The sequence below is a fragment of the Symsagittifera roscoffensis genome, chromosome 3, assembly GCF_963678635.1.
Source record: "Symsagittifera roscoffensis chromosome 3, txSymRosc1.1, whole genome shotgun sequence".
In the NCBI taxonomy this organism is placed as follows: Eukaryota; Metazoa; Xenacoelomorpha; order Acoela; family Convolutidae; genus Symsagittifera; species Symsagittifera roscoffensis.
Window position 1 is genome coordinate 12,544,419 of NC_087064.1, and position 14,044 is coordinate 12,558,462.

The 14,044-nt window shown below is 35.5% G+C and overlaps 4 protein-coding genes across 4 annotated transcripts in view; all 4 read left to right on the plus strand.

Annotated features, from left to right (window-relative positions):
• LOC134842872 (acetyl-CoA acetyltransferase, mitochondrial-like) overlaps positions 1-14,044 on the plus strand; it is a 134,164-nt gene that overhangs the window by 79,449 nt on the left and 40,671 nt on the right. The window lies entirely within an intron of this gene.
• LOC134842871 (ATP-binding cassette sub-family F member 1-like) overlaps positions 1-14,044 on the plus strand; it is a 362,252-nt gene that overhangs the window by 74,934 nt on the left and 273,274 nt on the right. The gene's annotated exons all lie outside the window — the stretch shown is intronic.
• Positions 3,226-4,433, plus strand: LOC134842847 (uncharacterized). The gene is made up of 2 exons (XM_063859348.1): positions 3,226-3,383; positions 3,967-4,433. The coding sequence occupies exons 1-2, from the start codon at positions 3,275-3,277 to the stop codon at positions 4,161-4,163; spliced, it is 306 nt and encodes a 101-aa protein (XP_063715418.1). The 5' UTR covers positions 3,226-3,274; the 3' UTR covers positions 4,164-4,433.
• Positions 9,472-10,657, plus strand: LOC134842861 (uncharacterized). The gene is made up of 2 exons (XM_063859363.1): positions 9,472-9,608; positions 10,191-10,657. Exons 1-2 carry the CDS (start codon positions 9,500-9,502, stop codon positions 10,385-10,387), a joined length of 306 nt encoding a protein of 101 aa, XP_063715433.1. The 5' UTR covers positions 9,472-9,499; the 3' UTR covers positions 10,388-10,657.

Sequence of the window (14,044 nt, forward strand, 5' to 3'; positions counted from 1 at the left end):
TAAAGATTCCTTCAGTTTTCTGTTGATTGCCTTCAGAGCTTCCGCATTATGGTCTTTCTTCGGAAGTAGTTCAACAAATTCACTTACTACTTTGTGTTTAACTCAGGTATACGGTCACGCAAATCTTTATATGTTTTATTTAAATGTGCATTCTCCGTTTTACTGAAACCATCATTACCAACTATTATTTTGATGTATTTAAACCACACGATTTCTGGATAGAGAGAGTGAAGGTGTCGAGCGCATCTTCCTGATTTACTGTTTACAGCTATCTTATGTTTATTAAATAGATCAAAGTCTTTCGTAGCCTTATAAGCATATTTCATATTTGAATCGCCAACAAACAGAATTTTGTCGTCCAAAAAGACCTTACAATTTACAGTCATAACATAAACCAATAACGCAGCATGCTAACATTTTCATTCTCTTACTGTTCTTCGGGGGCTAGTAGTTTAGGTGGGGCGTTAAGTTTTCGGGCACTCATAATGGTTCTCTAAAAGTCAAGTAACAATTCAATAGGTGAAGTTTTTAACACAACATGAGCTACAACTGAAGGATTCAAAGTAAGACGCGTAATTATTAAATTCAAGACGGTTGCGGAGGACAAAGTGAAAAATTGACAAGACGCAAGGATGCAATAACGCAGCAATAGCGGATGAAAATCGAAAACTTCTCCATGGCGTACAACTTGAGTTTTATCTTTCTGAGGCTGAGTAACCAAAAACGATCTTGGATGGTGCTCATAATGTTCTAATTTAAGTCTGGAAAAAACGAAAAAAAATTGAAGCATTGTAGCTTAAAGTACGTTTAATTTGACCACGATTTATTTGGTGTTAAAGGTCAGCATTTTCCATGAATAAAATTAGCTTATCGTCAACTGAGTATCGGGTCCCTTGAACAAAAACACTTCGCGGTTCAGAGATCTCATTGTTTGAAAAAATTCTAGGTTAAAAATAGTGGATTAACTCACCAGACATTAATCACGTTCGCATTTTCTGGGAACATACTCGCGCCAATCACGAAATTGATTCAACTGATGTCTAACAGCTATATTCTTACATATATTTTTGAAATTGTTTGCGTTATCGGCTACATGATTTATAAAAAATGTGTTTCCTTTCGTATTTCAGAACACTTTGATACAAAAAGGTCTTTCGTATTTCAGAACACTTTGATACAAAAAGGGTCCTGATGATTTAAGAATGCGAGGATAACGGATCAATTTGTGCTGATTGAAAGTTATGGACTCCGCTGGATACTTCTCCCTGAATGCAGCCAAATGTTGCTCGAAACCATAACTTCAGTTTTTCCTTGTTTAAGTTTCTAAGCTGAAAAGAAATTATTCAGATGAAACTTACGAATTAAAACGCCAAGAACTTGATAATCGGCTTCTAAAAGGGCAAGATTCATTAGAAAAGAAAGATACAAATAGTCCAGCAAAAACAATCATGTATCATCCCTAACCGGGATAAAATTGCCAATTATTAGAAGCAGAAAACGGAGTAGAGTAAATATTTGGTCATACTTCTGCTTGAAATGCACTTAACTCTATCATAACTGGTTTCTGACAGCTTTCCGTCAATATCACGACCGTACCCAAAATGATTAAACCTATATTTTAAATTGCTGTGTTATCGGACTTAACATTTGAATTATCATTCATCAAAACTTCATTAGCTAGCTTACATCGGTTAAGAGCCAAGTATGTTTCATGTTGCAATATGTCTATTGAAAGTGGAAAAACACGTATAACTTCTTCCACATCCCTCCAAAGGACAGTCAAAAGTAAATTCTTTTTTCTGCAACAAACTGAAATGCTGCTTTAAGTTTACATTACTGAGTGTAACTGGTACAGGGCATAGGTTGCAATCAGCGGTAAACATGTCGTTATTATATAAACTACTTACTGCGCCAAACTTGTTTCGAAAGACTTACGCGATCCAGAAGCAATGTTTGAATCTAAATTGAGCGCAGAGTTAGTGGGTCACATTGGGAATTTCATCATGGTCTATTGAACTTGTTGGTATTTTGTTTATACATACTAATTGATCACCTGCATTTTCTGTTAATTCAGTCATTTCTGTTACCTCAGTAACATGATTATTTTCAATGCTTAAGTTTTCCACTTTCGAATTTTCTAGATTCTTAAAGGAAACGCCTACAGTACTTTGTTCTACTTCACACACCTCATTGATTCTCACAAGGTTCGGTTCGTTGTTCCGCACAGTAACGACAAAAGCTTTTGCCAGACCGCGTTCTTATTGAGAGTCTTGACGTTACCTTGCCTACCTCTTTGATGTATGATACTTGCTGTAAGGACACAGGCTGAACTCTATATTGTCTCAAAAAAGACTTACCGTACTTAACCGTTATTTCAGATCCTTTTTCAATATTAGCAGCAGTTCCCAGAAGCACCACGCCCTTTTTGCATTTTTGAACTTCGTAACTACAATTTGACTCACAATCATGATTATTAAAATAAAGTGGTCCCTGCATTGAGTAAGAACAACCATCTTTCACAAGTAGAAGATTTTTGAAAAAACAAGTCGGTGGTTTTTTTCCAGTTTTTTGCGTTGATTACTCTTTTCCAACTGTCAGTTGGCTATGTTCAAATCGACGGCTAATGCGTCATAATTGGCTTGCGTCGCTTAGCAATTATGCAGACTCCTAATTGGCGTGCGTCACTCAAAAATTTTGTAGACTCGAAGTTTTACTCATTCAGGTTTTCCAAAAATTCGACTTTGTTTCTTTAAATATCTGTCCTATTTGCAATTTTGTTTTTGTTGTTGGTGATCTCGCCAACTCGATTTGTTAAACAAAATTGTTTCTTTTTCTTTTTTTCGTCTTAATAAGTTTGAGTAATGAGCGAAAAAGTTGTTATGAGCATGTGTTTAATTTTTTTTATTGTGAGGGTTCTTATTTTTTAAAATCAGGGAGGTCAGAACATTCCGTGCTATTTGCACAACAACCGGCTATCCTTGTTTAATTTTGAAATTGATTTTTTTTTCATTTTGGAGCTCATTTGTGCAGTTTTTCTTGTCTTTGCGAATTGCAAATTTGTTTTTGCGGAGTTTCAATAAGTTGGACGAGATTGTAGAGATCAGAGTATATCAAAGTCTTATGTACTAACGCAAAGGGAGGGGCTGTCAAATCAGATATTAAAAGTGTTATTTTTTTCATTCGTAGAAATGTGGATCCCCTATGGAACTTTCACCCTAGCGGCCCTGCTGCTTGTGAAGCCAACAGTGGTAGGAGTTCGAGCAGTGTGTTGAAGATGATGATTGACATCTTCTCGAGCAAGGCTGCCCTGAAGAAGATCTACACTACTGACCAAAAAGTCATTCTGGACGTCATCCTCTCCGTCATGCACGAACTCAGTCCAGGTCAGTCTTCATTTGAAGGTTCGGTGGTAAAGTTAGCGCCATATTTCTTGGCAAGTGGCCGAGAAGCTAGTGGAACAAGTTTATTTCATCGCTTTCGGTATGCTTGTTTTCTGCAATTGCTGTTAAAAACAAAAAAAAACTATGAGTGAAAATTGATTTAATGGTAAATAGTTTCAAAGAATGGCTACGATTTTATTAGAACTATACCATAACTTCGAAATAGATGCACAAAAAACGGCAAGAAATAAGTCGAAAAGATGCTAATTTTTCGATGTTATACGGTTTTGTTGTCTCGATTTATCGAAAAGGTACTTCTCTTCTGCTGTCTAAGAAAACAAAATTTACTTGTGTAGAAAACGGACGGTGTAGATTGGTCACCCTATTGTTTTCTATATTAGACGGTGATTTTTACTCTTTCTAGAATTTGAATGTTGGAATGGTTGCACGTGGATTTCAATGTTTTAATAATTTTGTTTTTGAGTTTGTCTGATTCCATGTTATTCTTATGCGATTTTCCGATATGTCAACTGCTTGGTTTTAAGTCAATTGCTGGAATTGGCATGTTACAACTTGTGGTTTTTAGGATCTCAACAGCGAGTAGATATGATGTCGCTACTGGACCTGGCAGTCAAGAATTTTGTGGTGTCTCAAGCTAGAGAGAACGAACAGCCCCGCTATAAATACAACGAGCTCATAAGTCTCGTTCAACCAATCAGCGAACAGATAGACTGCCTGGAAGAGGCACTCATCGCCAGAAGCATTCTCTCCCACCTGACTTAACTGGACACAACTGATTCCGATTCCCTCTGTCTTTTAAATGAAATAATGCGATAGTAAATTTTGGCAGAGTATAACTATTTATAAACAAAGGAGGCATCTGAACTTGTGCATTATTTAATGCAATCAAATTAAGAGGGCGCATCTGTGTACACGCTCCGCCCGCAAGTTTGAAAATTAAAGAATATTTCAGGTCTTGACCTGTGATGTCCAGTTAAAAAAGTAAAACCGATGTTTTAACCATTAACCAATTAACTTGACTCTTGACCGAAACAGCATATTCCCGGCAGGGTGATCTTCTGAAATCAGTTGTCAATTACTTTCCTAGAGTGTGACTTATCAATCATGAGCCAATTTAATGATGCTCACTGGTATTCCCCATTCTGATATGCATTTTGCGAAACTATCCCGATCTTTTCATGGCATTGGTTGGAATTAACGGTAATTACACAAACGAAGCGTAGTGCATCATTACGAAGCATTTCTTTCTAACCTAAGTCGCAAATGAAAGTGCTCATTTTGTGGAACTTTTGGTATATTTCAATTTAATCTTACAAGTGGTATCAAGTCACAATTCTATTCAAAGTTTCAAGCTAGTAGAGCCTTTGTTGAAGTTCAAAGCTAAAACCAAAAAAATGATATGAAGTCACAATTCATTTCGAAGACTCAAGTCAAAACCACCTTTGTTGAACCTAACGCTCAACAATAAAATCGAAAAAGTGGTATCAAGTCACAATTCAATTCAAAATTTCAAATTGGAAGCGACTTTGTTGAAGTTAAAGCTCAAAGTTGAAATTAAAAAAATAATATCAAGTCAATTCAATTCAAAGTTTCAATTTGGAATCGATTTTGTTGAAGTTACAGCTCAAAAGTAAAATTAAAAAAGTGGTATCAAGTCACAATTCAATTCAAAGTATCAAGTTGGAAGCGACTTTGTTAAGTTACCGTTCGAAGTTAAAATTAAAACAAATTGGTATAAAGTCACATTTCAATTCAGAGTTTCAAGTTAGTAGAGCCTTTGTTGAAGTTAAAGCTCAAAGTTAAAACCAAAAAAATGATAAGAAGTCAAAATTCATTTCGAAGACTTAAGTCAAAACAACCTTTGTTGAATCTAACGCTCAACAATAAAATCGAAAAAGTGGTATCAAGTCACAATTCAATTCAAAGTTTCAAGATAAAAGAGCCTTTGTTGAAGTTAAACCTCAAAGATAAAATTGAAAAAGTGTTATCAAGTCACAATTCAATTCAAAATTTCAAATTGGAAGCGACTTTGTTGAAGTTAAAGCTCAAAGTTGAAATTAAAAAAGTAATTTCAATTCAATTCGATTCAAAGTTTCAATTTGGAACCGACTTTGTTGAAGTTATAGCTCAAAAGTAAAATTAAAAAAGCGGTAACAAGTCACAATTCAATTCAAAGTTTCAAGTTGGAAGCGACTTTGTTGAAGTTACAGCTAATGAATTTAAAAAGGGTTATCAAGTCACAATTCAATTCAAAGTTTCAAATTGTAAGCGCCTTTGTTGAAGTTACAGCTAAAGGTTAAAAGCAAAAAAGTGATATGAAGTCACAATTCATTTCGAAGACTCAAGTCAATACCACTTTTGTTTAACGTAACGCTCAACAATAAAATCTGAAAAGTGGTATCAAGTAACAATTCAATTCAAAGTTTCAAGATAAATTAGCCTTTTTTGAAGTCGAACCTCAAAGTTGAACTGAAAAAAGTGTTATCAAAACAATTCAAATCAAAGTTTCAAGTTCGAAACGCCTTTGTTGAAGTTACAGCTGAAAGTTAAAAATGAAAAAGTGTTATCAAATCATAATTCATTTCAAATTGGAAACGACTTTGTTGAAATTACTTTGGGCGACCTTGTCTTTGTTTTTTAAAGTGGGAAGATTGTTTTAGTAATTTTTACATTTCCTTCTTTACGAATTTTTCGATCATAGTTCTACAACAGTTGGCCATTAACTTTGCAAGTTTGTCCAAAAATTCCGGTTTCAGATGGTAGAGTTTGTCGCCTCTAAAGTTACAAGGAAAAATAGAGTTGTTTGGGATGATATCAGAGGCTAAAGATTCCTTCAGTTTTCTGTTGATTGCCTTCAGAGCTTCCGCATTATGGTCTTTCTTCGGAAGTAGTTCAACAAATTCACTTACTACTTTGTGTTTAACTCAGGTATACGGTCACGCAAATCTTTATATGTTTTATTTAAATGTGCATTCTCCGTTTTACTGAAACCATCATTAGCAACTATTATTTTGATGTATTTAAACCACACGATTTCTGGATAGAGAGAGAGTGAAGGTGTCGAGCGCATCTTCCTGATCTACTGTTTACAGCTATCTTATGTTTATTAAATAGATCAAAGTCTTTCGTAGCCTTATAAGCATATTTCATATTTGAATCGCCAACAAACAGAATTTTGTCGTCCAAAAAGACCTTACAATTTACAGTCATAACATAAACCAATAACGCAGCATGCTAACATTTTCATTCTCTTACTGTTCTTCGGGGGCTAGTAGTTTAGGTGGGGCGTTAAGTTTTCGGGCACTCATAATGGTTCTCTAAAAGTCAAGTAACAATTCAATAGGTGAAGTTTTTAACACAACATGAGCTACAACTGAAGGATTCAAAGTAAGACGCGTAATTATTAAATTCAAGACGATTGCGGAGGACAAAGTGAAAAATTGACAAGACGCAAGGATGCAATAACGCAGCAATAGCGGATGAAAATCGAAAACTTCTCCATGGCGTACAACTTGAGTTTTATCTTTCTGAGGCTGAGTAACCAAAAACGATCTTGGATGGTGCTCATAATGTTCTAATTTAAGTCTGGAAAAAACGAAAAAAAATTGAAGCATTGTAGCTTAAAGTACGTTTAATTTGACCACGATTTATTTGGTGTTAAAGGTCAGCATTTTCCATGAATAAAATTAGCTTATCGTCAACTGAGTATCGGGTCCCTTGAACAAAAACACTTCGCGGTTCAGAGATCTCATTGTTTGAAAAAATTCTAGGTTAAAAATAGTGGATTAACTCACCAGACATTAATCACGTTCGCATTTTCTGGGAACATACTCGCGCCAATCACGAAATTGATTCAACTGATGTCTAACAGCTATATTCTTACATATATTTTTGAAATTGTTTGCGTTATCGGCTACATGATTTATAAAAAATGTGTTTCCTTTCGTATTTCAGAACACTTTGATACAAAAAGGTCTTTCGTATTTCAGAACACTTTGATACAAAAAGGGTCCTGATGATTTAAGAATGCGAGGATAACGGATCAATTTGTGCTGATTGAAAGTTATGGACTCCGCTGGATACTTCTCCCTGAATGCAGCCAAATGTTGCTCGAAACAATAACTTCAGTTTTTCCTTGTTTAAGTTTCTAAGCTGAAAAGAAATTATTCAGATGAAACTTACGAATTAAAACGCCAAGAACTTGATAATCGGCTTCTAAAAGGGCAAGATTCATTAGAAAAGAAAGATACAAATAGTCCAGCAAAAACAATCATGTATCATCCCTAACCGGGATAAAATTGCCAATTATTAGAAGCAGAAAACGGAGTAGAGTAAATATTTGGTCATACTTCTGCTTGAAATGCACTTAACTCTATCATAACTGGTTTCTGACAGCTTTCCGTCAATATCACGACCGTACCCAAAATGATTAAACCTATATTTTAAATTGCTGTGTTATCGGACTTAACATTTGAATTATCATTCATCAAAACTTCATTAGCTAGCTTACATCGGTTAAGAGCCAAGTATGTTTCATGTTGCAATATGCCTATTGAAAGTGGAAAAACACGTATAACTTCTTCCACATCCCTCCAAAGGACAGTCAAAAGTAAATTCTTTTTTCTGCAACAAACTGAAATGCTGCTTTAAGTTTACATTACTGAGTGTAACTGGTACAGGGCATAGGTTGCAATCAGCGGTAAACATGTCGTTATTATATAAACTACTTACTGCGCCAAACTTGTTTCGAAAGACTTACGCGATCCAGAAGCAATGTTTGAATCTAAATTGAGCGCAGAGTTAGTGGGTCACATTGGGAATTTCATCATGGTCTATTGAACTTGTTGGTATTTTGTTTATACATACTAATTGATCACCTGCATTTTCTGTTAATTCAGTCATTTCTGTTACCTCAATAACATGATTATTTTCAATGCTTAAGTTTTCCACTTTCGAATTTTCTAGATTCTTAAAGGAAACGCCTACAGTACTTTGTTCTACTTCACACACCTCATTGATTCTCACAAGGTTCGGTTCGTTGTTCCGCACAGTAACGACAAAAGCTTTTGCCAGACCGCGTTCTTATTGAGAGTCTTGACGTTACCTTGCCTACCTGCTTTGATGTATGATACTTGCTGTAAGGACACAGGCTGAACTCTATATTGTCTCAAAAAAGACTTACCGTACTTAACCGTTATTTCAGATCCTTTTTCAATATTAGCAGCAGTTCGCAGAAGCACCACGCCCTTTTTGCATTTTTGAACTTCGTAACTACAATTTGACTCACAATCATGATTATTAAAATAAAGTGGTCCCTGCATTGAGTAAGAACAACCATCTTTCACAAGTAGAAGATTTTTGAAAAAACAAGTCGGTGGTTTTTTTCCAGTTTTTTGCGTTGATTACTCTTTTCCAACTGTCAGTTGGCTATGTTCAAATCGACGGCTAATGCGTCATAATTGGCTTGCGTCGCTTAGCAATTATGCAGACTCCTAATTGGCGTGCGTCACTCAAAAATTTTGTAGACTCGAAGTTTTACTCATTCAGGTTTTCCAAAAATTCGACTTTGTTTCTTTAAATATCTGTCCTATTTGCAATTTTGTTTTTGTTGTTGGTGATCTCGCCAACTCGATTTGTTAAACAAAATTGTTTCTTTTTCTTTTTTTCGTCTTAATAAGTTTGAGTAATGAGCGAAAAAGTTGTTATGAGCATGTGTTTAATTTTTTTTATTGTGAGGGTTCTTATTTTTTAAAATCAGGGAGGTCAGAACATTCCGTGCTATTTGCACAACAACCGGCTATCCTTGTTTAATTTTGAAATTGATTTTTTTTCATTTTGGAGCTCATTTGTGCAGTTTTTCTTGTCTTTGCGAATTGCAAATTTGTTTTTGCGGAGTTTCAATAAGTTGGACGAGATTGTAGAGATCAGAGTATATCAAAGTCTTATGTACTAACGCAAAGGGAGGGGCTGTCAAATCAGATATTAAAAGTGTTATTTTTTTCATTTGTAGAAATGTGGATCCCCTATGGAACTTTCACCCTAGCGGCCCTACTGCTTGTGAATCCAACAGTGGTAGGAGTTCGAGCAGTGTGTTGAAGATGATGATTGACATCTTCTCGAGCAAGGCTGCCCTGAAGAAGATCTACACTACTGACCAAAAAGTCATTCTGGACGTCATCCTCTCCGTCATGCACGAACTCAGTCCAGGTCAGTCTTCATTTGAAGGTTCGGTGGTAAAGTTAGCGCCATATTTCTTGGCAAGTGGCCGAGAAGCTAGTGGAACAAGTTTATTTCATCGCTTTCGGTATGCTTGTTTTCTGCAATTGCTGTTAAAAACAAAAAAAACTATGAGTGAAAATTGATTTAATGGTAAATAGTTTCAAAGAATGGCTACGATTTCATTAGAACTATACCATAACTTCGAAATAGATGCACAAAAAACGGCAAGAAATAAGTCGAAAAGATGCTAATTTTTCGATGTTATACGGTTTTGTTGTCTCGATTTATCGAAAAGGTACTTCTCTTCTGCTGTCTAAGAAAACAAAATTTACTTGTGTAGAAAACGGACGGTGTAGATTGGTCACCCTATTGTTTTCTATATTAGACGGTGATTTTTACTCTTTCTAGAATTTGAATGTTGGAATGGTTGCACGTGGATTTCAATGTTTTAATAATTTTGTTTTTGAGTTTGTCTGATTCCATGTTATTCTTATGCGATTTTCCGATATGTCAACTGCTTGGTTTTAAGTCAATTGCTGGAATTGGCATGTTACAACTTGTGGTTTTTAGGATCTCAACAGCGAGTAGATATGATGTCGCTACTGGACCTGGCAGTCAAGAATTTTGTGGTGTCTCAAGCTAGAGAGAACGAACAGCCCCGCTATAAATACAACGAGCTCATAAGTCTCGTTCAACCAATCAGCGAACAGATAGACTGCCTGGAAGAGGCACTCATCGCCAGAAGCATTCTCTCCCACCTGACTTAACTGGACACAACTGATTCCGATTCCCTCTGTCTTTTAAATGAAATAATGCGATAGTAAATTTTGGCAGAGTATAACTATTTATAAACAAAGGAGGCATCTGAACTTGTGCATTATTTAATGCAATCAAATTAAGAGGGCGCATCTGTGTACACGCTCCGCCCGCAAGTTTGAAAATTAAAGAATATTTCAGGTCTTGACCTGTGATGTCCAGTTAAAAAAGTAAAACCGATGTTTTAACCATTAACCAATTAACTTGACTCTTGACCGAAACAGCATATTCCCGGCAGGGTGATCTTCTGAAATCAGTTGTCAATTACTTTCCTAGAGTGTGACTTATCAATCATGAGCCAATTTAATGATGCTCACTGGTATTCCCCATTCTGATATGCATTTTGCGAAACTATCCCGATCTTTTCATGGCATTGGTTGGAATTAACGGTAATTACACAAACGAAGCGTAGTGCATCATTACGAAGCATTTCTTTCTAACCTAAGTCGCAAATGAAAGTGCTCATTTTGTGGAACTTTTGGTATATTTCAATTTAATCTTACAAGTGGTATCAAGTCACAATTCTATTCAAAGTTTCAAGCTAGTAGAGCCTTTGTTGAAGTTCAAAGCTAAAACCAAAAAAATGATATGAAGTCACAATTCATTTCGAAGACTCAAGTCAAAACCACCTTTGTTGAACCTAACGCTCAACAATAAAATCGAAAAAGTGGTATCAAGTCACAATTCAATTCAAAATTTCAAATTGGAAGCGACTTTGTTGAAGTTAAAGCTCAAAGTTGAAATTAAAAAAATAATATCAAGTCAATTCAATTCAAAGTTTCAATTTGGAATCGATTTTGTTGAAGTTACAGCTCAAAAGTACCTCAAAGTTGAACTGAAAAAAGTGTTATCAAAACAATTCAAATCAAAGTTTCAAGTTCGAAACGCCTTTGTTGAAGTTACAGCTGAAAGTTAAAAATGAAAAAGTGTTATCAAATCATAATTCATTTCAAATTGGAAACGACTTTGTTGAAATTACTTTGGGCGACCTTGTCTTTGTTTTTTTAAAGTGGGAAGATTGTTTTAGTAATTTTTACATTTCCTTCTTTACGAATTTTTCGATCATAGTTCTACAACAGTTGGCCATTAACTTTGCAAGTTTGTCCAAAAATTCCGGTTTCAGATGGTAGAGTTTGTCGCCTCTAAAGTTACAAAAAAAAAGAGTTGTTTGGGATGATATCAGAGGCTAAAGATTCCCTCAGTTTTCTGTTGATTGCCTTCAGAGCTTCCGCATTATGGTCTTTCTTCGGAAGTAGTTCAACAAATTCACTTACTACTTTGTGTTTAACTCAGGTATACGGTCACGCAAATCTTTATATGTTTTATTTAAATGTGCATTCTCCGTTTTACTGAAACCATCATTACCAACTATTATTTTGATGTATTTAAACCACACGATTTCTGGATAGAGAGAGTGAAGGTGTCGAGCGCATCTTCCTGATCTACTGTTTACAGCTATCTTATGTTTATTAAATAGATCAAAGTCTTTCGTAGCCTTATAAGCATATTTCATATTTGAATCGCCAACAAACAGAATTTTGTCGTCCAAAAAGACCTTACAATTTACAGTCATAACATAAACCAATAACGCAGCATGCTAACATTTTCATTCTCTTACTGTTCTTCGGGGGCTAGTAGTTTAGGTGGGGCGTTAAGTTTTCGGGCACTCATAATGGTTCTCTAAAAGTCAAGTAACAATTCAATAGGTGAAGTTTTTAACACAACATGAGCTACAACTGAAGGATTCAAAGTAAGACGCGTAATTATTAAATTCAAGACGATTGCGGAGGACAAAGTGAAAAATTGACAAGACGCAAGGATGCAATAACGCAGCGATAGCGGATGAAAATCGAAAACTTCTCCATGGCGTACAACTTGAGTTTTATCTTTCTGAGGCTGAGTAACCAAAAACGATCTTGGATGGTGCTCATAATGTTCTAATTTAAGTCTGGAAAAAACGAAAAAAATTGAAGCATTGTAGCTTAAAGTACGTTTAATTTGACCACGATTTATTTGGTGTTAAAGGTCAGCATTTTCCATGAATAAAATTAGCTTATCGTCAACTGAGTATCGGGTCCCTTGAACAAAAACACTTCGCGGTTCAGAGATCTCATTGTTTGAAAAAATTCTAGGTTAAAAATAGTGGATTAATCACGTTCGCATTTTCTGGGAACATACTCGCGCCAATCACGAAATTGATTCAACTGATGTCTAACAGCTATATTCTTACATATATTTTTGAAATTGTTTGCGTTATCGGCTACATGATTTATAAAAAATGTGTTTCCTTTCGTATTTCAGAACACTTTGATACAAAAAGGTCTTTCGTATTTCAGAACACTTTGATACAAAAAGGGTCCTGATGATTTAAGAATGCGAGGATAACGGATCAATTTGTGCTGATTGAAAGTTATGGACTCCGCTGGATACTTCTCCCTGAATGCAGCCAAATGTTGCTCGAAACAATAACTTCAGTTTTTCCTTGTTTAAGTTTCTAAGCTGAAAAGAAATTATTCAGATGAAACTTACGAATTAAAACGCCAAGAACTTGATAATCGGCTTCTAAAAGGGCAAGATTCATTAGAAAAGAAAGATACAAATAGTCCAGCAAAAACAATCATGTATCATCCCTAACCGGGATAAAATTGCCAATTATTAGAAGCAGAAAACGGAGTAGAGTAAATATTTGGTCATACTTCTGCTTGAAATGCACTTAACTCTATCAGAACTGGTTTCTGACAGCTTTCCGTCAATATCACGACCGTACCCAAAATGATTAAACCTATATTTTAAATTGCTGTGTTATCGGACTTAACATTTGAATTATCATTCATCAAAACTTCATTAGCTAGCTTACATCGGTTAAGAGCCAAGTATGTTTCATGTTGTAATATGTCTATTGAAAGTGGAAAAACACGTATAACTTCTTCCACATCCCTCCAAAGGACAGTCAAAAGTAAATTCTTTTTTCTGCAACAAACTGAAATGCTGCTTTAAGTTTACATTACTGAGTGTAACTGGTACAGGGCATAGGTTGCAATCAGCGGTAAACATGTCGTTATTATATAAACTACTTACTGCGCCAAACTTGTTTCGGAAGACTTACGCGATCCAGAAGCAATGTTTGAATCTAAATTGAGCGCAGAGTTAGTGGGTCACATTGGGAATTTCATCATGGTCTATTGAACTTGTTGGTATTTTGTTTATACATACTAATTGATCACCTGCATTTTCTGTTAATTCAGTCATTTCTGTTACCTCAGTAACATGATTATTTTCAATGCTTAAGTTTTCCACTTTCGAATTTTCTAGATTCTTAAAGGAAACGCCTACAGTACTTTGTTCTACTTCACACACCTCATTGATTCTCACAAGGTTCGGTTCGTTGTTCCGCACAGTAACGACAAAAGCTTTTGCCAGACCGCGTTCTTATTGAGAGTCTTGACGTTACCTTGCCTACCTGCTTTGATGTATGATACTTGCTGTAAGGACACAGGCTGAACTCTATATTGTCTCAAAAAAGACTTACCGTACTTAACCGTTATTTCAGATCCTTTTTCAATATTAGCAGCAGTTCGCAGAAGCACCACGCCCTTTTTGCATTTTTG